Source organism: Mastacembelus armatus, chromosome 4 (genome assembly GCF_900324485.2).
Source record: "Mastacembelus armatus chromosome 4, fMasArm1.2, whole genome shotgun sequence".
Taxonomy (NCBI): Eukaryota; Metazoa; Chordata; class Actinopteri; order Synbranchiformes; family Mastacembelidae; genus Mastacembelus; species Mastacembelus armatus.
In genome coordinates, this window is record NC_046636.1 from 3469707 (window position 1) to 3492968 (window position 23262).

At 38.4% G+C, this 23262-nt stretch overlaps 2 protein-coding genes across 4 annotated transcripts; both read right to left on the minus strand.

The window, feature by feature from the left end:
* Nucleotides 1-831: 831 nt before the first annotated feature.
* uchl5 (ubiquitin carboxyl-terminal hydrolase L5) lies at nt 832-7679 on the minus strand. The gene is made up of 11 exons (XM_026323725.1): nt 7481-7679; nt 6984-7047; nt 6799-6904; nt 5922-6047; nt 4008-4069; nt 3551-3681; nt 3265-3328; nt 2834-2936; nt 1854-1967; nt 1609-1707; nt 832-1185 (listed from the first exon to the last, which is right to left on the minus strand). Exons 1-11 carry the CDS (start codon nt 7554-7556, stop codon nt 1141-1143), a joined length of 990 nt encoding a protein of 329 aa, XP_026179510.1. The 5' UTR covers nt 7557-7679; the 3' UTR covers nt 832-1140.
* Nucleotides 7680-7927: 248 nt separating this feature from the next.
* On the minus strand, nt 7928-11089 carry glrx2 (glutaredoxin 2). 3 transcript variants are annotated; one of them, XM_026323492.2, is made up of 4 exons: nt 11043-11089; nt 9828-9894; nt 9442-9618; nt 7928-8746 (listed from the first exon to the last, which is right to left on the minus strand). In XM_026323492.2, the coding sequence occupies exons 2-4, from the start codon at nt 9891-9893 to the stop codon at nt 8582-8584; spliced, it is 408 nt and encodes a 135-aa protein (XP_026179277.1). In that variant the 5' UTR covers nt 9894; nt 11043-11089; the 3' UTR covers nt 7928-8581. The 3 variants fall into 3 exon arrangements, with proteins under 3 accessions (XP_026179277.1, XP_026179275.1, XP_026179276.1); XM_026323490.2 differs by lacking the exon at nt 11043-11089 and adding an exon at nt 10837-11036; XM_026323491.2 differs by lacking the exon at nt 11043-11089 and adding an exon at nt 9995-10830.
* Nucleotides 11090-23262: the final 12173 nt, after the last annotated feature.

The following is a 23262-nucleotide window of genomic DNA, read 5'->3' on the forward strand; positions in this document are numbered from 1 at the left end:
GCAGACTTGGAACACTACCAGTAAATACTTTGTGCTTGCTCATTCACATGGTCTGACATCTGATGGGATAATAAAGTAGACAAACTGTTCTCTCGCTTTGAACTGATAGTAAAACTTCTGGTTTTCATTTGTTGCCATGAAGGATTTTGGCAACAAACGACTGGGATCAGATCCACAGACCACTTAAGGTGTGTATGTAAACAGTAAAGCCCAAAATAGAAGGGCCACATTCTACTTTGGTCAGCAGGCTGCAGATACGTCAGACTGTGTGCTCTTCAGACGCCCATTGGGTTCAAGCACAACTTGTTAGTCAGCCAAGTATGGCTTCTCTGTATAGTACAAGCCAGATGTCTGACTTAAAGGAGACATCACGAGGCCACTGCAGAAGCTCATGTTCAAAACATCAACTAACTGCTACAGAAAGCTCCACAAAAAACACAGGCGTTGCTAAATTTGTCCCAGTTGTTTCTCAATGGATTTTTAAGGACTTGGCAAATGGTCTAATACACAGATGAAAATTTTAGACTGCTGAGTAGGTTCTAAAAATATTTGGCATTTCTTACTAAAGAGCTAAGTAGCCTCATTAACTGATTTATGATGCTCAAAGCATATTTAGCAGATGGCTTTTTGTGATGCATTAAAAATAGTCTGTAATTCACCTGCTAAAACAGCAGGTGGTGGCAAATCTCTACCACTAAGTCTGACAATTGAGTAGTTTTTATCTGAGTAACTGCCTTTTTTTTTAGAAAATATCCAGGAACAAGCGCATATTTGACTGATATATTAGAAACTTCTTTGTTTTGAAAATCTGTCCATTCAACCAAACATTCACAAACATCTAAATATTTTATTATGAAAATAAGAGAACATAATTTGAGCACAACTTTCCTTCTATCATGCATTAGAGCTGATGGACACAAATGGAGAGTATTTTGCCAGACAGTCTCTCTGCTACACCTGCAGTGCAGTTCTTGGTGGTTCACAGGATGCCACAGTGAGGAAGTGCTGTAGACCATCCACGGTCATTACTATGAATATGACAGATGATGTACAGTATCTGTACGTTGCTCACAGATGAAAGATCGGCTGCAGGTTTCTGGATGTGTTTGTGCAATTAGAGGCTTCTCTGTGTGCTGTTGTTCACTTGGTCTCCTGGGCTTTTTTGGCATTCTGCTTCTCCTTTGCCTGGTGAGACAAACCCACAAACTGTGATTAATGTCCAGAATAGTTGTTATCCCTAGGTCTGGGCACTATACAACCATTCCGCATTAAATTTCCACCTTTTATTAAAACAAAAATAACTTAACACATATTTCAGAATTCAGCGTGACATTCTAATCTGACATTAGTTTGCCCCCTAGTGAAGAGAATAAACACTGCAACGCTGCTTTTTTTCTCCCTCTACACACCTTTTATATTGAAAAATGCCCCTAAATGTCCCTAACAACTACTAGTTAGGGGCACCCAAATATCTGATTAAAAATAATGTGCAGGTTTAATGGTGGGCCACCCAACAACGTTTCAAAATGTCAAGGTACTTTAGTCTACACACACACTCGTGCACGGAAATTTAATAGTGTTGTAGAAGGTCAAAGGGAAAAAAATTACCTTCTCCACCAAAGGTATTAACTGCTGGTACTCTGCCAGCGTCTTCAGTAGCTCCATGATGAAAGGAAGGTAGTTGTGCTTTCGTCGAATGTTCTCGATCTGTAACAGCACACATAAATCCAATGAAGGAAAGGAAAGTAAGAACTGTGCAAAACTAATGTGGTTAAAGTACATGCATCACTCATGTATGTGTCAGCAATTACAGCATGTAACTGTAAGGAATGAAGTGTTGAGAAGAAACCCACCTTATATCTTTTAAGTTTCTGATTTTCCTCCTCAATAAGGAGCTGGTACTTTGCAATCTCTGACTGGATGGAGCTGAGAAATGTGCTGCTCTGGTCTGTGTCCATTGGTTCTTCCTGGGAGCAAAAATGATAACAGGTCTATGTATTAGGGTTGGGCTGATCGCTGACAGGCATCACAATGCTGAGCTTGCTTCAAATGTAGTAAGGTTAGTATCCTGCTCTGCACCAAGTGGTTACAGGCTTAAAACACAGAAACTCTGTAACAACTCACCCAGTCCTACACAGCTCAACATGCGAACAAGAGATTCAGGGGAAACATGAAAAGCTGTGTAATGAGATGTGTGTCAAGGAGTGCAGAAACGCAGTTGCTGAAACGCTGCTAGATGTTAAATCAAGAGATGAACCGTGAGCTTAAGTACTGTGTTCTTCCATAATTAATTCTGACACACAAATCTTAGGAAGCTTTGCATTATGAATATTTTTGGTTATTCTAAGTTATAGAAACCCTAACAATTTTGAACCAACACAAGGCCAATGAATCAAGATACTCTTTTCCCGTCTATTAAGGGTTAAACGGATGTGATGCACAGATGCACACTGCTGGGATGAGGGACATCTGGACTAAGTTGCTTAGCCTGCTGCCACCACAACCTGAAAATAGGTAGATGGGATTTTTTTTTTAATTCCTGGGATAGTGCAGGTGTATCTCAGTCACCACTCCTTCCATATGGAATCATTGCACTTGGTTTCATCACAAAACCAAAGCTGTAGCTGACACGTCATGTTTTACCAAAGATAATGTGAGAAACACAGTTAAACAAAACAGCACTGTGCGTTTTTAACTTATACACACCGTGTCTCTGAAACTTTTAAACACTGGCAAATAACTAATTTCACAGATAAACTCCCAGCTAAATAGCAAAAGACTAATATATTCTCTAATGTCTGTGCTTCATTCAGCTTTTTTTGCTGCCCCTCACCTCGGCAAGCTGAGTCTGAAGCTCTGTGATTTTCCTTTCATATATCATCTTTCTGTCTGATACAATGGCCATTAAGTTGAATCGGATCTCTCCTTCACTGTACCTGAAGTAAGAAACAAAAGCACAGTGAATATAGAGTCAAACACTGCTGTCAAACATCAGTGACTAAGTATGTACAGATAGAAAAATAACACTGCATTATAAGCTTTAAAACTACTCCAATACCAATGAATCACAATAAATGGATGAATGAGCAACATCACAGAGAGACAGCTGTATTTTACATTCATGTAATTATGGTGTCTAAATCCACAGTGAACATACAGACAGTGTTACTCTGTGTAAGATAAAGATAAAATTACAGCATATTCTTCTCATGTACATCTGGTTAAGTTAAAACTGGTCTGTAATAAATGTACAAAGATATTCACTTCTGTATTCTTTTCTCAATCACTGGGCGAACTGCGCTGATCCAGTCATCCTGGCTGCATGCACCTGGTGAAAAACAGACACAGGAATAAATAACAATAAATAATGTCGGTTGCCTTCAGGTTTTCACAGTAGATCATCAAAAAAACAAAAAAAAAAAAAACAGGTGGTTATAGCAGGAATGGACATGACTAACAAGACAGAATTAAGCTGTCCACCACAGGGCCCCACCCTCCAAAAATCTTTACACATTTACAGCCAAACAAGAAAATACATTTTGTTGCTTACCCAAGTCAATTGGTCCCTCTCGAAGTCCATCCAGCTCGTACAGTCTGCCGTTTACAGGAACGTAGCTCACAAAGTGAAAGGCGTCCTCATCTTTTGCTGATGACTTTGCATCGAATTCAAACATTTGCTGTCTGCAAATGTAAAACACACAACAAAATTGAGATAAAAAAATCAGATTTGTGTTAAAATTGCATTCCTAGTTCCTACCAATGGACAAAACACTAAGTTAATAAATGAATGTGAGGTGCAGGTATTAATTTATTTATTCGTATTATTAAGACTCAGCACTGAGAATATTTTGGGTTGACCCACTGATGAACCACACTATCATGCGCGTGTTCAGATTGGTGCATTATCAACAAATGGGCCAGTCATTTTTTCACCAAGTTAGAATGAGAAGTTAAAAATAACATGAGGCCATTCACACAGAGCTCCTCCAGATCCAGCAGGACCTTACCTGGCAAAGCCGTTGTGAACTTGTCGGATCACTTCAGAGTTGCTAAGAGCCAAACCTTTCATCTGAGAAGAGCAGGAGATGCAGGATTACAATGCTGACTGTTTAACTTTGTCATACACAAGCATCAATGTTATCAAGGGCTGTATGGAAGAAATAAAGTATATCTTTTCCTAACAAAGTCAGCATACAAACAGTACTCAGTATTAGTTAGCAATTAAAATCAATGACTTACATCTGCATCTACATCATGCCTATGAGTATGGTGTCCCATATGCAACAAGCTCAGCTTAATTTTCATAATTAGTTCTTGGATTGTTCGATTCAAAATGTGGTTATAAGGTAAATAAGAAGATGGCAGCTTGTTATGCATTATAGAATATTCTCCCTAGGGAAATAAATTTAAATTTGTATAACACTGGCATATTTCTTTACCCAAGGAATCCTGTAGCTGTGCATTTTCATTAATTCAAACACCATCCATCTACATTAACATAGACAAGAATTTGAGACAGGATCTGAAAAAGCCTTAAAGGGTGGGAGACAATTATTGTTTTGTTTTCAAATACAAAGGTGATGTACATTTTCTACATTGTAACTAAGGATCTGAATTTAGACTTTGACCTTAAACCTTTTTATAACATTTTTACTCATAATTTTGTTGTTGTCATTTTTACCATATTTTTTGCTTAAAGAAACATTTTGTAGACAATTCACTTCCTGCTTCACGTGATTGAGTTGAGTATCAGAAAGTGTGGTCCAGCTTTGTTCTGATTGGTCCTTCCTAGCAGTAGACTCTTAATCATTCAGACCAGAATCACCTGAGTGATGCATTTGTCTGTATCTACAGAGGTTTTTTTCTTTCTTGTCACACCTGTGGTCTAATTAAACTAACAGGAGCTTAGTGCAGTGTGGAGATGTTTTTTTAGTACTTGCCATTGCTAATCAACACAAAATAATCTAGGTTGAAGTTTGTTCAAAACAAAGGAAAAGCTGAGCTTCTTAGGAGTACCAGACATTTGTGGGAGGGAAAACAGTCATCACAGTTTTGAAGGTAAGAGGATGAAACTGTGTGTTAGGAAAGAAAGTGTTAAGAGAGAAAGTGTTAAGAAAGGAAGCAGAAATTACTGCTGTGAGCTGTGTAATGTTCCAAGGAGAAAATTAGTATGGATTTTATTTTTACAAGACATAATGAATATTGCATTACTTATTTTACTTATGGCCTTAAGTTAACTGCACACAAGTTAACTTAAATGAGAAGCTCCGTAATATACATATAACAACATAAGAAAATTACTAATCTAAAGCACACAAAATTCAAATCAGAAATAAACATGGTTTTATGGATTGTGGGGCTCTGCAATTAATCAAATTCTGATTTCGGGTCTCAACGGTCATAAAAACTATGTAATGGAGAAAAAATGATTATTCCATTTTTCTGGATATTTTGGCCTGCGTTCTTAATGACTCTCAGCCTATATTGTCAGGGAAACAAGTCACGTATGTAGTATCTGGTGGCATTAGAAAATCAGCATGAGTGGAGATGGCGGAAAGAGAGCAGCCACATATGTCTTTGGTCAACAAAAGAGGTAGAAGCAATTCTGTTGTTTGGGAACAGTTTAGATTCGAAGAAGCGGACGTGGATCAAAAACATTATGTGCAAGATTTGCTACGCGGTGGTGTCGGCACCGCTTGGTTAACACCACAAATCTCACATTTTATTTTTTACACTACTTATACATTTGAATATATTTTATATTATTTGTTTGAAGGAGAATTGTTTTGTTCAATAAATGCAACATATTTACAATGTCAATAAGTAATTGTGTAAAATAACTGTGATTTCAATAATGACCAAAATCATAATAATAATCGAGCAGCCCTAATGGATTAAATACAAAAATGCCATGAACCTACAGCAGCGTCAAAACTCTGTGAGAACTCTCTGAATTCTGTCAGTGTGTCTCCCAGTAACATGTCAGGATGCGAGCAGTTGAGCAGAACACTGACTATCGCTTGGGTGGCACAGGCATTATTAATGACCTAAAAAAAAACAAACAAACAGAAAATATGCAAACAGTTAAGCAAATACAATGGAACCCCATTATACAGTAAATACTGCATGGTATGAATTGAAAAACAAGCATGGATTCATTGTAAATCAAATTATCAGAAAGGGGCAGCAGACAGCAATAACATGAATTGCAAGGTTGCATATCTGTTTGAAGGCAAATAAGCTTCAAATTTGTTTATACCTATGACCATTATGACAAAGATCTTCCACAGCATATAAGCTGAGAAAAACAAAATCCTCTCAATAGAGTAAAGACATTTTTCACACAGTCCAACTGTCCAATTTGGCCCAACAACTCTGCAGTCCTGATGTGATGCAATTACTCTATTGTTCTGGTAGTGCAGATGCGCCATGGAAAGGAGGAAAAAAAATGTATTCATTAGAGCTGAAGGAATCAGTCAGGTAATTGATTAGCTGACTGATGAAAAGATTATGCATTACCTCATCATTTGCCTTTCTTTGTCCGATTCTGTAGAAACTGCAAACTAGTTTAACCTAAAATCCCACATCCTTTTTAAGAAGCATACTTTTGCAGTATGATGCTGACTCCAATCCATCAGGAAAGACACATGCATAAATGAATACGCCAAATTTAAAATACCACATACAGAAGAAAATATCTTTTAGCCATAGATTGCTCAGTGTTGATGACAGAAAATACAACATAATCTAAGGTCTTGTTCCATGTTGCAAAAAAAAAAATAAAAAGAATCAACCTACTTGTTTTGCAAAGAAGATGTGATCAAGTCTTGAATCCTGCACAATTGATCCTGCTGGCTCTTCACCTGGCTGCCACTTGAACAAGAAAATCAAGCCGTGCACTGGCCTGGAACAGAGCAGGTGAATTAAAAGGCCCGTCTTTAGAGGATGCATGCAAGACAATAAGGTTTTAAGTACCAACATACTTCAAGTTGTCAAAGTTCTCTGGCTCCATACTCCATATCTCCTCAACCTGGGCTCCTTTGCAGCCTGACGACGACATGTAAAGCATCAATCACGTTGTTAATAAAAGCTGAGTGTTATCAAACGGTAACCGAGTGAGAAGGTTTCTGTTACCGTTTAACAGCAGAGCAAAAACACAACAAACATGCTCGTTCATTATTTAAAGGTTTTGTTTTGAACGCTGAGTAATGCTAGCCAGTTAGCTTGACTAATCGAATTAGCTACGGCCACCCGGTTATTTCACGCAGCCTCTTGGATAATGCGATGTGCGTTTTAAAACGCTTTCCCCTCCTAAAGTATTTGGTCCCATCATCACAGCAAAGGAAATGAACGGAGCAGCAAAATTAGCAGTCACCGTTAGCTAAACAGCAGCTAGTTAGCTAGGTGTCGGGATAGCCACGTTACATTGAATGAGCAGCTAACTAACGGTATAGCTAACGTCAAGCTACGAGCCACCCACCGAAACCTTTTATCAGCTCCGTGAACACTCCGGGGTCACTCTCCATTAGACACCACTCTCCTGCGCTTCCAGACATTCTTCTAAATGTTTTTTTACTCAGCCTACTGTGTGCATAAACACGATGTTAACTCCTAGCTTAGCAGAATACCCGCTAGTCAGGCTAATTTCACTGGAGTGACCTCACCGTGATGCGGTGCAATGTAGGCACTGTGGGTGCGCTCCGTTTTTTTCACAGCGTACACCGTCGGCAGGGAGCAGACGTTTGACAAATAAAATATTAAAATACACTTGAAATATACATGAGTCTGCAAAGACGGCTAAAAACGTTATCATTATTATTATAGTAAAACTCGCTTGCTTTTGAATTCTAATCAGTATCCGCCCTCCTACAACAAGCAGGGCACAAAATGAAGTACTCCTCGATAAAGACGCAAAAAAGACGTGAAAAGCTGAGGAGAACTTTCATATTTTTAATATTTGTAATTCTAAATGTACATTAAAATCTTTAGGATGGCTCTGAGTTTGTCCATACGCTTATTAATCTATACATATACAACTCTAAGCAGCATCATGGTGCCTTATCTATTATTTTGTCTAGCACCTAAACAAATCAAAAAATATAGCTGATAAAAAATGCTGATGTAAAATATAAAAATACAAAATCACCATATTTTTATATATGTAAATAAGATATATAATGTTCATGCTAAACATACAAATAAAATCTGTAGTTCTTTGAATCTTACAATTTAATATAACCCGAATTTAAAGAAACTGAGTACTAAGACTTCAATACAGTGATGTTCAGGTTGACAATGCTTGATTCTTACAGAGATCATGCTTTTAATGACTACAATACAAAAAAATGCAGAACTATGCAAATGAGAAGTATCAACAGTAGTTCCACCATTTGAGATGACAGCTTTAATAACACTGCTTTACATGCTTGTATGAAAATATACATCGCTTGAATATCAAGTATTCAATGCAGTTCGGTAAATAAAAAACATTCCCATGCTCAAGCAATATACAACTTGTAGCATGACATCAATAAAACATTTATTAAATACAGGATTGAAAAAAAACTACAAGAACGGTTAGTCATTTAGTGGACTCAAACTGCCCACTGCCCGAGCCTTCGGAGCTGGTTGCAGCACAGCAGGGGGCACACTCTTTGATCATGGGCAGCAGCTTGCCCTCTTGATGGAGCTGCTTAGTGTCAGAACCGCCCCCAATGCAGTTTCCATTAATGAAGACTCTTGGCACCTGAACACAAATTGTATCACATTATCCCAGTGTGAATCAGTAGTACAAGAACTTAAAGCTGTTTCATACTGGAGCTTTTGAAAAGTGACTTTTTTTTCCCTGTAGATTTGTATTATTAAATGATTTATTTGGCTCTGATCTTTCTCAGATTGTTTTGACTGCTGTTAACGTTAACGTAGACCTTACAAATGTTAAATCGTAACCAAAAATAAATCTGAAATATATGTGCAGCTGTTAAAAGTAGTGTGTAAATGTGCAGACCATATGAAAAATGCAGGTTTTAACTCTGATCTAAAAACAATTTGCATACAATATATTATATACTGTTTACTGTATGTACAAGTGACCCTTCTCCAAACATACAATTCTATCTGCATATGTATATTTTCACAACTATAGTATTTTGTAATGTAAAATAACATTTTAAATATGCAAAATGAAAAGAAAATGCAATATTCATTGGTCCTTATTTCAACCCAAGTTCAGCTATTTTGAATCAAGACAAAGACCAAAATCTTGGCTGCAACTCTAACAATAACGCCACCAGTCAATCTAAATTTAACTGGAAAGCAGAGCTGCCAGAACAAACAAGGTGTCAGACATTCTTGTTTTGACTCCTTTTTAGTAGATACTAAAATAACAGGCTGTGAAGTTTCTCAACATTCCAGTCCTAAAATACAGCATGTTGTTCTTACCGTTCTGGCACCAGTCATCTGAGCTAAGACCTCCTGTAGTCTCCTCCCATCATTGTGCTCATCCAGTTCAATCACTTTGTAGGTTGCGCCAATTTCATTGAACACATTCTTTGCCATTTTGCAGTAAGGACAGGTGGTCTTGGAAAATATCACAACACAGTTCTGTGACACCACCTCCTGAAAGGTCATTGAAAAATGAGATTTAATTAAACATCAGTAGAGCTCAGAAATGGCCTCAGCGCATCACCTAACAAAAGTTGGGTAAACTAATCATTTAGCATGTAAACTAATCATTTAGCATGTAATGCCCAGTTTATCTGAAACTAAAACTACATTTCAGATCTCCAGTACCATATCAGACCAAAGATGGTTTGCACGTTTCTTACCTGAACATACTCTACACAGGCTGTACTCGACAGACCCCCAGTAGTAGAGGATGTAAAATTCCCCATTCTGAAAAAGACATCACAATATTGGAGCATTGGTCAATTGTTGGAATATAACTGGCATACACAAGTATTAACACGAAAAATATCCAGAATCATGTAATAACCTTAGAAACGTGAAGATGTGAGAGGAAGAGGTGTGCTGAAGGCTAATCATTACCATCAAAATAATACCCAACTGGAATATACCTGCTGGTCTTAAAATACACATTATGAATTCAGTCTCAAGTGATTCTTAAAGGGCGATATTTTGCTTCTTGTAACGCTTTGTATACAACTCCAGTAAGGTTTACGTGCTGGGTAATCCAGGATTAGGACGACGCAAGATTCACTGTCACAGCCAATTAGCTCAGATGTGATGTGAGTAGGCGATACGCCAAACTTCGCTAAAGATTATCCGATATAAAGACGGCACGCTAATGTAAAAGCAAATAACTCTTCGTAAAACATGGCAGATAAGGCCTAATAAAACACTGAGATCTTATTGTACATTCGGTATACATTTAATAAACCTTTTAGTACTGGGTTCTGTTGAATTAAAAATGTTCTGCTTCGCTGCCGCCAACAGCAAGGCACTAGCATAACAAAGGTAACGTCAGCTAACGTTGACAATAACAGACATGCTAATTATAAAAGCTTGTTTTCCAATCAAACTATATGTTATTAGTGGATCACATTTATGCCGAATTTGCCACAGGATCCCACCGAATCATAAAAGTAAGAAGCCATGTATCCCTGTCGACGAGCAAAGTACTTTTAATCAAATCAAACGTCTAATTGTACGTGAAACATAGCTGTTCAGTTAGCACGCGACAGTGAATGGAGTAGCCTTAGCTTCTAGGACCAGAACACGTCAACCACATGTTATTATTGATTAAGGTTAACCGTACAATTAATTATAACGCCTTATTGATTAGCTAGCTAGGTTTTATTGGAACTACTGAATGACCTTCGGCAGCCGCTCCATGCCACCTTATGGAAACGCCCTGCTCGAGAAAACGAGGAGAAAAAAGAACAAACAGCCACAAAAAGATCGAGATGTTGACGTGGGCGCAACATGCTGTTCGTGTGCCAGCAGCTCTGAGGTTACACAACACACTGCCTGCTACTGTGCGCTTGCTTTCCTCGGTTATTTGCACTATGTCTGCAGCCTACCTGGCCAGACGACCGGAAGTAGTTTCTGGCGTCAGCTGAAGCTTGAACGTAACGTCAGTGACGTCACAACCGCAAACGCGTCAGGTCGTAGTTAATTTTATTTAAGATGTAATGCTAGCTGCTATTAGCTTATATCACATGTACGAATGCATTTCATTTAATTGGCTGTTTGAAGTTAAAATGTTGACGTGCACACAATACTGTGCTAACTAAAGCTTTAGGCACAAAGTGAAGATGCACCAGCTCCTTGGTAGCTTAACTGTGCACACTTCTCAATGTACTTGGCCAATAGGTTGATTTTGGCTTACAGTTCTGAGGATTTTACTGTCTTATGTCTCTTCATGGATCAGACACTGACTCCATGAGGTTCAGATCAGGACTCTGTGGGTGCTAGACCATCTGTTGTTCCTTGTTCTTAACACTGAGGATGGTACTTCTTTGTATCTTCCGGCCCGTTGTTTTGGACCAATCAGATCCCTCGCTCAGTTCCGTGTTTAATTCACTCCCTGATGTCCTGATTCCTTTATCTATGCATATGTTCTTAAAAATAAACACAAGTGTGTTTGAGGTCTAGGAAACCAGTGGAGCTCCAGCTGAGAGTACAGATGACATCCTTCTGTCATCATACTCACAGCAATAGCACCAAAACTGGTAAAATACAGATTATTTCTTCCCTTATGCGTCTGCTTCCTGTTCAAATGTAAATGGAACAGCATTACACAGTCTAATCTAATGATATCTGATAATGATGTCCAGGACCACTCCACTAGAAATGCCTTTTTTTTTTTTTCTCCTTTTCTTTTTTTAAGCCAAGGGAGAAATGTGTCATCTCAGAATGGATTCACACCATCAGAGGTCTTCAGTTTTGCCCTGGAGTGGGTAATATCCTGACACAAAGTCAGAAATGTTATGAAAGACTGGAGAAAAGAGTTAGAGATGAGCTACCTGCTCCGAGCATCGATATGTGTGATAACAGCCAAGACGGACAGGATTAAGCTGTCTGAATGTCCAGCTGAGCTCTACCACCTCAGTCGATTTTGTCAGGCCAGATGGAGCTTCAACATCAAACTGGAGTCTTTGCCTGCATGGCTAGATTTTTAGATTTAAAACCTTTTTGTTCGTGGGGAAAGTCAGTACTTCTTTTTGGTAGAAGGCATCATTCATTTCCTCATGTTTAATTAAGCATAGAGCCACTTAATTTCACTTAATTTGGATTTAGAAAACTGCCATGTAATGTTATTTCAAATACACCTATGGAGTGCAAAAATTGTTTTGCTGCTGCAGAGGATATGATTATCAACTAAAAGCTTTAAAAGTGACAAGAATTTTAAAAAGCACATTTCATGTCCCATTTCAGGCACAGTCAGGAAAATGTGTCCATCCCCTCTCATGTAAAACAGGTTGGTAATGAGGCATAGAAGAAAAACATTTCAAGCTGCAATGAAATTCTGACATGTGGAGTTGGCATTTCTTGAGAAATTGTTGGTCGAGGTATTTGCTCTACTGAGCGTTGCAGACGCATCTAATTTATTATTTATGTGATGGAAATGCTATCAAAGCATCTATACAGACTCCTGGCATCAATTTATCTGATGTATACAAATGTACACAGACATGTTTAATTTGCCTATCCTCGTAAAATCTAATTGGCTGAGAGTGGCCAAATAACACAAGACTGTTATATTCATATAATAAAAGACATTCATGCACAATGATTAGTCACTATATCAGAAGAAATGGATAATTTAACGTAGAAACCAGAACATTTTTCAGAAAATGGACTTGTTTTCTGTGGATAATTTGTCTTTGGAGAAGATTTAGCAGCCATTTGTGTGATCGGTATTACACATATCACTGCCATTAGGTCTGATGCTTCACTTTGACAAACTAGGCAGCACAGGGTGAGTTGTTGACACTGACGTTTGTCGTTTACCATTTGTTTGTGATACGAATCTGAGCTGGACATTCATAATGCCTTCATAGACTTCCTTTATTTATGTCATATTTGTCCTGGTCGGGGTCACATGATGGAGCCTATTCCAGCAGTATATTGTGCACCATGATGTTTGTTTGTTTGCTGTCTATCAAAGTGTTAGGAAAAAAATGCCATGCATTCAGTAGTTCAGAGCCTCTAATCCACCTATGTCACATTAAATTGATGGAAGAAACCAACAGAAACACCAGGTACATGTTCTCCACAAACAGGCCACAAAGAGTGTTATTGGGTTGTGTCCAAAAACACCAGGAGGCATAAAAAAAGTATGTACATCTTTGGAAAAAATAATTTGTCAATAGTATTGACAAATAGAGTGTGTTTCAGTGAATTCCTAATGTCTTTACTGAACATATCCATTAAACATTCAGAGTGCTGGTGGAAAAGGTAAGTGCACCCTTGAATTTAATAACTGGTCAAACCACCTTTGGCAGCAGTAACCTCAAATAAGTGCCTCTGGTACCTGGGGATCACCCCCCTGCATAATTTCAGGAGAACATTTGGGCTATTTCCTCTCACAGAGCTGCTCAGTTGTCTGCCGCTGTCTTTAGAACTATGACAGGATTGGACAAACTGCAGTGATTCCAAGTTTTACATTTTTGATGTAACCGACACTACTACACTACAAACACAGTTCTAACAATTTAGAACTAAAGCCCTGGAAAATCAGTTGTAAATAACAGAATTGTACTTATAACAGTAACAGCAATTGGACCCAAATGGATTTGGATACTTGGCAAAACAGAGACACAGACTTGTCCACCTGAAAACATGGATGATTTTGGGAATTATTTTGATTTGAGTAGTTCATCAGGATTTCTGCTGACCGGAAAACGAGGCTTATAAACCTCTGAGTGTAGCTCAGTGTTTCATTTTGATGCATGTTCTAGATTGGATATGGATCGGGCGTCTTGTTTTGGTGGCAGTGTTTGCAGTTGTGCTGAACTGCTGAAGAGAGATGTTTATGTTGGTTAAAAGATGTGATGAAGTGAATTAATGCACAGGATGTTTGCTGCGAGGATTTGACTAGAATTTATATTTTGCCACTTTTATTATAATAAGATAGCCTATTATAAGCTGTTCCTATAATTTGATGATTTTAAGGCTGTTGATCAAACATTGATTTATCATCAAATAGGCAATAATGAAAGATGGTTTACCTTTGATCACATTCTTACATAATTCACTTTTCTTTGCAAAATACTTGTATTTTGATTTAATTGTGAATTGCCAGCTATGACAAATATAATAAAAATGAATAGTCCTCAGCTTTTATTTTTTAACATGCATTGTTGTGTCTTCTCAGTGGTTTGCTGCCTTAGATTCTGTGCACATGATTGTATTGTCTCAACAGTTAGCAGCTGCTTCAGACAAAGCAGCCTGATACTCAAGAAAAATCACAATTGTAGTCTCCATTGATCAAAGCGTAGCTCGTGGCTGTAGCTTGATTGAGAGCTTTGGAGTTTCTGCTTAACAGGCAATTGGCAAAATGCATAATAGCTCATTTTTAGTCAGTTCATCAATAAACTAACACTAAAATCTATAGCACTTAACATTTGGATAAATAAAGTGTGTGTCATTGTGATTTTCCACTCCCTGTGAGCTTCAGTCAGGAATGGAGCTGTAGCCAGACTCCTTATTTTTGTGTGTTGAGAAAACTGTCAGTCAGGGCTTGCTGCAGTCCTGCTTGCTTGATGGCCTGGGTTGATTTCAAGTCTGTTTAATACCAGGTCCTAAGGTGTTGACAGAGCCAACACCATGGCCAGAGAAAATCAGAACCCTTACTCAGGTATATAAATAACAGATATTGTAAAATCTCTGTGGGATATATTTTTATTTCCAAATGTAAAGATACTATTCTATTAAATTAAATAATATTTTTAATAGTAAGCTTCATTCAAATGACTCTAGAATCCCCCTGCAGCCCATTGATTTTGTTTTATGGACACAATTTTTACTCTATAGTGCAATTAGTTCTAGTAGAAACAGTGGGATATATCCACTTCTTGCCACTTCTTGTTAAGTTAGCAGCTAGTTGGCAAAATTAACAAACATTTACCAGCTCAAAGCTAGATATTTTTCTCAGGAATCAATGACGACGAAGACTTGCTGGTAAATAAATATTGGACTAACATTATGTGCTGGCCCAGGTTCACCTGAATACTATTTCTTCATGTCTGCTGGAAACTCTATAAACATAACTTTATAAGCCATTAAACCTTATGTGTGGCTGTGTATTTCTCATCTTTATGTGTTTCTAGTGGCCAAAAATCAATTCATGCACTTTTAGCAAATGTTGATATTTCTGCATGCAACTAAATATTTGTTTTACAGATATCTTTAAAATGCTTTATGGATAGAAACAAGAATCCCATTAAATGCCAAAAAATAGTATGACTGAAAGGTAGAGCCTAAGCCCCATATCAACAATTTAAAAACTGAAGTAGGTTTTAAAGAATACATAACTTCTCCTTATTCATTCATACATTAAATTGTCTGTAATGGGATGTCATTAAGTACATTACTGCAAGATCCGGTTAGAAAAACTTTGAACAGTGACTCAGATCATGACAAGTTATGGTCAAATAAACACAAGACTGACAAGTGAAAGATGTCAGAACACAGTCAGGGGACAAGACTCAACTACATCTGTAGCCCTGTAGTGAACTAAAAATAGAAATCCCATAGAGCTGCCAGACTTCCTCTGATTTGTTTGGTCTCAGACAGCTTAATTTCACATCAAAAAGCTTAAGAAAATCTGGCCATGGCAAGTGACAGTCAGTTTTGATGGATCAGGCCTTGCTCTGCTATAGGGTGGGGGTATTTTTCTATATCTGCACTCTGCTTATCCAACCTGCCCTCAAAGGCAGAGTGGTCTCCCAGTGCAAAACAACAGATACTATGGCTGCAATATATTTCTCAGACAGAACAATTTATGGCACCATCACTATTAATCATTGCTGTAGAAAGGAAGATTGCCTAACTCATCCGGAGTACCCATCGAAATGTAATTCTCCCACTGCCTTGAGTACTTATAGTGTGAGTTGCAGATGCATTTTGCCCACGCTCAGGCTTGCTCCTGCACCGGCATGGCAATAACCTGTGTTGATTTAATATCCGTTTGCCACATGCATTTTCTTGGACGTGTAATCAGTCCACAAGGTTCTGCAAGAGGCACCCATGAATCTTTTTGGCTGTGCTGTTACCCCCCGCCTCCCCAACCCCACCTCCTTCAGTGGACAATCAACGTCTCGCCAGCAGGACATGGCAGATCCAGCAGCCACTCCTGATTACACTCATGACTCAGGGTGCCGATTGGGTGACAGGCTGCATAGACTTTGTTTTCTTTTCTATGGATTTCTTCGTCTTCAGATGTTTTGTCAAAATGATTGAGAATAAGGTTTTGATTCATGTCCCATGCACCAAAAGTGAGAACAACCCTGAATACTGCATGTTTTCTATTCCAAGAAGAAAGATGCTGAAAAGAAGGAGAAATACCAACACTTAAGGGACAGGCAGTGGTTTTGGTCAGATATGGATTTAAAGGGATCTGTCTTGACCCTCAGAAGCCTGAAGCGTTCATGTAAGTGAAGCTTGTGTCGTTGCCGATGTGTTTGCACATAATTTACACAGTCGGCTTCAAGTAGGCAGTTATTTTCTCACATCATCACTCTGGCACCTGACAAACAGCTTAGTTTCACAAAACGATGTTTCCATGCATCATTGTTCAGGTCCAGGATTGTTTGATATAGTTATATTGTAAAGAACTGGGAGGCCACTGATCACAATTAACAATTTCTGTCATTTTGTTTGAAGTTTATTAGTAGTAGTAGAAAACGCTTTTTTTTAAATGGAGGAATGAAAATACAATTTGTTGTCCCTCATGTTGCTGCTCCTTCTTTTTACATACTACTCTACACTGATTATTTTTCAAATTCAAGCATAACCACAGTCTTTACCTAAAATGTACAACACCACCTGAGCTGATGTAACTTGCAGATTAGATCAAATTGATAATTGTTCAATCATTTGCATTAATATTCAAGCAGTTTGGGATTTGGACAGATAAAATGACTGTACCCATGAAGATACCACCTAAATCAGTGTGGACGTTATTACAGACATTTTATTGACAAAAAAATTATTCTTTGAGAAAATGTTTGCCATAAGAGCTCTGTTTACAGGGTACATCAATCTTAACTCTTGCTAAAGGCCCTACACACACACACACACACACACACACACACATTTCCATCATCCTGTCTCATTAGACCTCTGCTCAGGTCAAAGTTGGGTGGGACTATGCTGGGAATTACATGAAGTCACCAAAGTTAATGTACCAATAAGAATGATTTATGAAGCCTTATGACAGGTGCCAAAAAGCTAACAGTAAAGTGAGGGGGCTGTCAATCAAACACATGCTGAACAGACCCACAGTGTATTGGGAAGAGTTGTAATCAGTCACAGTAATGCCTGTGTGGGTTTACCTACTGCATGTTTGCCCGTACACAGCCCTTTCATTTCCTGAACCTATTAATAAGCAAAACATAAAACCTGCTGACAGCCTGCTTAGTGTGTACTTATTTTAAGGTCAAGTCGTAACTGACGTCAAATCAGCAAGACTGCCCTCTTATACCATCCTAATACAGTCTGCTGTAGACCATATATATATATGTCGGGGCATATGGAGGTGTTCTTCAACTCTAAGAAGAAGACCTTTGTCTCATTAGTTATGAATAACATTTCATAACCTTAAAACTGAGACAAAGTGACTTTAGTCCAAAAAGTTGCTTCATCCTAGTACTGCTTTGTAAAAATATGTGTGTATATTTATGTGCTGTGTACTGGAGGGCTGCAGTGGACTCTCTGTGACCCTCAGTGACCTTCATGTTGCTTGAATAAGATATGAAAACATGAGTTTGAGGCTGCACTCTATAGTATAATGCTTTTCCTTTATTTATGAGAAACTTTCTTGGTTCAACACAGGCTGTTTATTTTTTCAAATATACATTATCAGAAAACCAAAAGCCCCCAATACATAAACTGCCTCTTTTTCACAATACGGCATCAAAATATCAGCACAAGGCAAAGAAAATAATGTGGACAACTTGTTCAAGATAACAGTACAAAGTTCAATAAAAGCAGAAAATGTTTTTTTTTTTTTTTTTATCTTATAGAAATCCACCAAGTTGTCATCTAGATGAAGAATAACAATGAATAAAATACGAAACATGCGTCCACAATTCCATTTGAAGGGTTAAATGAATTCTGTGCTCCTCTCTGGCTCATGTATCATCTTACGTTTTTGAATGCCTCTGTTGAAAGATGGGACACGGCTCGTGTCAGCTCAGATGCTCACATACTATTGACAATGACATTTGTTTTAGGGAAGGTTACGACAATGTGTCAAGTAAATATTCTCCTGACTGCTGTCAATGCGAATCGCTGCTTTTGTTGTTGTTGAGGGGACAGGTGGACGCTGGCAGTTGACACAAATTGGATTGGTGGCATGTCAGGTTAGTGTTTAGAAGTCTTGAAAGAACAGGTCCCAATTCTTTTGACTTTGTTTATGTGTGTGTGTGAGTGAGAGAGAGAGAGTAAGAGGGTGTTGTCTCCTTGTTATTCAGGATGGACTCTGGCCAGTCTGTGTTTCTGTAATAGAAGAGGCGGACACCAGTAGTTTCAGTGGCTGGAGGTATCGGAGAGATTTCACAGCTCTTTGAGCACAGTAATCCTGGAGCTCTTGATACAAGATGGCAAATAAAATGTCCCCCAGGAAGATGCTGAAACACTTACTGAACCCCACTTCCACTGATCTATATCTCTCCACAATGTGTAGCACACTTGTCCCTTACAAATACGGTCAACAACACCCTGCTTTATAGTGTTATTTCCTCTGAACTTGTTCAAAGCCTGTGTGTATTTTAATCACACACTGGAAACTGCACATTAAAACGGCAACGCACGAATGCAATAATTGAATGTTCGAATGTACTTGATGTGCAGGACATCTAATTCAAGGTTTAGTTGTGCTTGATATTTGACGGGCATATAAACTGAAGTGCCGGGTGTTCAAAAGCACATTATTCATTGTATTATTAAGTCTCGGATACATTATAGGTTAAGGTGAGTCATGTCATTAAAATTTATTTAACTATTACAACATTTTTCCTTTCACACTTGATTGCTATTTTAAAGGCACAATGTGCAGACCAAGACATAAATATATTATAAAAATGCTAATGGTTTGGATAATTAATTAGCTATTCTGATTTATCACACACTCCTTCAGCATATTAAACGTGGGAAGAACTTTACACCCTATTTTATTTATTTATTTTTTTAGGGTGTAACCATTTTTTTTTTACACCTGAACTCGTTCACATCTGAGATCTGGTGTGTGTAGTTTAACCTTTTTACTGAAGAGGGCAGAGTTGCTTTATTGAATTGCTCAGCAGCAGAAATGCAGTGACAAAACCCTTCACTGAATATTCAGGTGTTAAAGAGGATTTAATCAAGTGAGAACAAGAAAACTTTGCAGCACACAAAACTGACACTTTTGATACTGTACCTGTAGAAAACTCTTCTGTTCATTGCAGTCAACAATAGTTTGCTTTAGTTTTAATATTAACTGTCACATGAATTTTTCTAATTTAACCGTAGACTTGAATATAAAGTAAGGATAAACAGTGCCCAGTAGAAGCACACACCAGCAGGAAGATTCAGCATTTATCTCTAATAATCCTCGACCCCTGAGGCTCAGTAGGCCAAGCTAGATAAGTAAACGGCCTGTCGCTGCTGGTGTCCCTGTGTGGGTGGCCTGCAGCAATCACAGATGACATCCAGTTGGCTGTGGAAGCTGGTGATCCATCTTCCCCCAGCTCTCCCTTCTTCTTCTTCTTCTTCTTCTTCCTCTTTTCTCTCTCTTATCCTTTTTAAAAATCCTTTCCCCAGTGCAGTTTTATCAGTTGACTTCAGAGCCCCCAAGCAGAGCGCCAGGTCTCTGTGTGTAGCTTTATCTGGAGTAGGAATTACGTTGACCTTGCAGCAACTTAAACACTTTATCAGAAGCACAATAATCTTCTTCACAGGAATGGAATCAGCAGAAAAAATAAAAAATAAACGAGTTACGGGCCAGTGGGTCTCAGCGTTGGTACTGTGGGGTTACAGTGCTGCTGGCCTGAAGTCAAAGACAGGGAGGTTTCAGCATGCTAAGTCTCATTGTCTTCAAAGATAGAAAATGGAGAAATATGCTCTTTATAGCAGCAGTTGTATTCATCTATAATTGCTTGCAGAGGAAGAAACGCATTAATAATTAATGTGAAGAAATCAGGTGCTGGAAAATAAGTGTTCTGTCATTATTATGAATATTATTTATTCCTTTTGAAATGAAAATGTGTGACTGACAGAGAAGCCTTTCATGTCGCCCCAGAATTGTGTCTGTGTTATTTTTAGGATTGTAAGTGTTTGATCAGATAAATGGCCCACAGTGTCTGTTCCTATACAGAACCTGCCCTCAACTGATTTTTTTTTTTTTTAGTTGTCTACATAGATTTGGCATGTTAGTCCTCTCTAATTCTCTAATAATCAGCTGCTCCCTAATCAACCTATGTCATTCCTATGAAGAGAAACATCTGTCTACTTGTCACTTTCTTCCTGGTGGCCATGTGTGTGTATATATATATATATATATACTTTTCTAATCTGCAGAAAAGTATATTTTATATTGTATATTGTTGTCCTATCACACTATTATGTAGACTGTGTTCACACTGCATAAAAATGTACCAGCTCCTCACAGGGGGGACATGTGTTGTTGCAGGGCTTCAAAGATACAGAATGTGCTGCGTGTATGAATCCTCACACAAATCTCTCTGGATGATTCAGCCTCGAAGACACGATAGCGAAAAACAAACTGCCTATTTCAGCTTCACAGTGGAGACTATTGGTAAAACAATGAGTTAATAATATGATTGCCCTGTTAAATAAAATTTCTAAAATAAAAACTATGCCTTCATCTTTTATTTATTTTTTTTTAATCACTTCCTTTTTTTTTACCTGCTAAAAGTGTCTGTAGGTGTAGGGGACAGCAGGAACTCTACTGGAATCAATCATTTTCTTTTTTCTTCAGAACAATAATTTTTTTTTCAAATTCCATCTAATTCTTCACATAATGTAAAGTAGAAAACAGCCACACACTGGCAGAGCAGTCTGGGGAATTTGCATATTTCTGGGATTCTTCTTCAGTAGAAAGACAGGTCAGTGTAAGTGATACTCAAGCTTCCTGCAGCTCATGGAAAGGCAGTCCTCACTGTGTTAACCCAGGGGGATGCTTGCTGCAATAATTAACTGATAGTAAAAACACAAACTGTGCTGCAGAAAGCAAAGGAAAACAAGAACTCCCAAAGAAAATCGATGCCTTCAGTAGTACAATAGTGAGAAATATAGTAATGATTCCAGCCACCGTTTCCTATTATTGCAATAACCATCATTATAGTAATAAATGTTTACGGTTGGAGGGTTGTGCGTTGGAGTCTGTGCCACCTTGTCTTTTTTTTTTTTCTTCAACTGGACATTATTTTCTTTAGAAAAATGAACAGGAACAGCTTTACTGCATGTTTATGTATATTTAAAGAAGCATTCCAGCAAATTAGTATTGAACTTGCATAAAGTTAGGAGATTTGCAAAGACATAGATTTGAAAAAATTAAACAGATTTGTTGCAGCAGAGGGGAAGATTAGTTTGACTCAGAACCCAAAATGTCCTATAGGCTATTTACAATACAAGTTGTTAACATCTCTTTTTTAGACCTTCCCATCCTGGTACCGATCCATGACTTTTGAAATTAAAGCATTTCAGGTCAGTGTATTACAGTACAGTGTACTAATAAAGTATCAGAGGACAAGGCAAGACAACAATGTGAAAGGAGTCACATGTTTATGAGCCTCCACAAAATTATCACCTGAAAACCTGCACTGTGTTGTACATGAATAGGATTTACTTCTGTGGTGGTAAGCACAACATGTGACAAACACTCACATTCTTCTTTATTGTGAAAAGCTGACAAACACTGACCACAATAAACGTCAGGGCTATGACCGTGTGCTAGCGCTCGACCACACACACACTGAAGAGCCTTTAGTGAAGATGCAACACGGGTGTGATTCAGTGACTCTCTCAAAGGGGCATAAATGTGCTTCTAATGACTATCAAGGCTCCACCAGACTCCTTATGCATCCAGCAGTCACAGAGAGCAGACGTCAAGAAGCCTTATTCATTTTCATGACCAGTAAACAGATCTTGACTGTAAAATCAGTGGAGCACTTTTTAAAGGTACATTAAGGAAGTTTTTACATACTGTCTGATAAACCAAATGAAAAAGTACAGGGACACAGTGTCCCTGAGCTACACAACCACTTTTACGACCTCTGGGCTACCTGCCGTTATTCCAGCTACTCTACCCTGTGTTGTCATTGTATGGTCTATAATTTTGTCACATAGATACAGTCTAGGTTAAGGATATTTTTTTAAAATCACATCTATGTACGCTCACTTCACACAGGATGAACACAATCACACACTCATTCAGTCAGCAGTGCGCAGGGGTTTAAATCTGAGCATGAACCGTACAGTGGGACAGTCTCGCCTCTTAGATGCGGCCAAACACAAATTATTCTGCACGCTGTGTTTTTTTCCCTTCCCTCGGTATATTAGTGTGAGCCTCTCTGTGTGTATTAGCTGTTTTCTCGCCCACTGTGCTGTCATTTTTCAACTTCTGCTGCTGCGTCTTCTCCATCATTAATACTCTGTCTCTCACTGCATAACTCAGGGGATCAATCACCAGTTGCCATGGCAATGGTACCACCCATGCAGGTAGATGTATTAGCCTGACTCTTCCACCGTCTGTGTGTAGTTGTATACTGACTGTATCTGCTTCTCACCAGTCAGAGCGCTGAGGCCTCCACTGGCGGTGCTCTCCTGCACTGCCCTTGCATTCAGAGTGGCTTTGACAGCTGTCTAGTCGAGATGCTCTCACCTGCCACACTTGGCTTACTCTCGGCTCTGTGCAGAATAATGACCAAATTCAAAGGAAAAAAAATACATACAGTGCTGTCAGGTTTGTTTTGTTTTGTTCTAGTTAGACATTCTTTCTGTGATGGCTATTTACTGAAACATCTCGAAAATGCTAGCAAGGTTTGAATGACATCTGCTCAGCAGAGGAGGCAA

What these genes read in the sequence shown, in the direction of transcription:
- glrx2 (XM_026323490.2), bottom strand. Translation starts at nt 10,946, where the DNA reads ATGTTGCGCCCACGTCAACATCTCGATCTTTTTGTGGCTGTTTGTTCT. An exon ending in GCATGGAGCGGCTGCCGAAG is followed by an intron (nt 9,895 to 10,836) that starts GTCATTCAGTAG and finishes TGTCTTTTTCAG; the next exon opens with AATGGGGAATTTTACATCCT. An exon ending in CCTGTGTAGAGTATGTTCAG is followed by an intron (nt 9,619 to 9,827) that starts GTAAGAAACGTG and finishes ATGACCTTTCAG; the next exon opens with GAGGTGGTGTCACAGAACTG.
- uchl5 (XM_026323725.1), bottom strand. Translation starts at nt 7,556, where the DNA reads ATGTCTGGAAGCGCAGGAGAGTGGTGTCTAATGGAGAGTGACCCCGGA. An exon ending in AGAAACTTAAAAGATATAAG is followed by an intron (nt 1,708 to 1,853) that starts GTGGGTTTCTTC and finishes GTGCTGTTACAG; the next exon opens with ATCGAGAACATTCGACGAAA. An exon ending in TAATACCTTTGGTGGAGAAG is followed by an intron (nt 1,186 to 1,608) that starts GTAATTTTTTTC and finishes TTGTCTCACCAG; the next exon opens with GCAAAGGAGAAGCAGAATGC.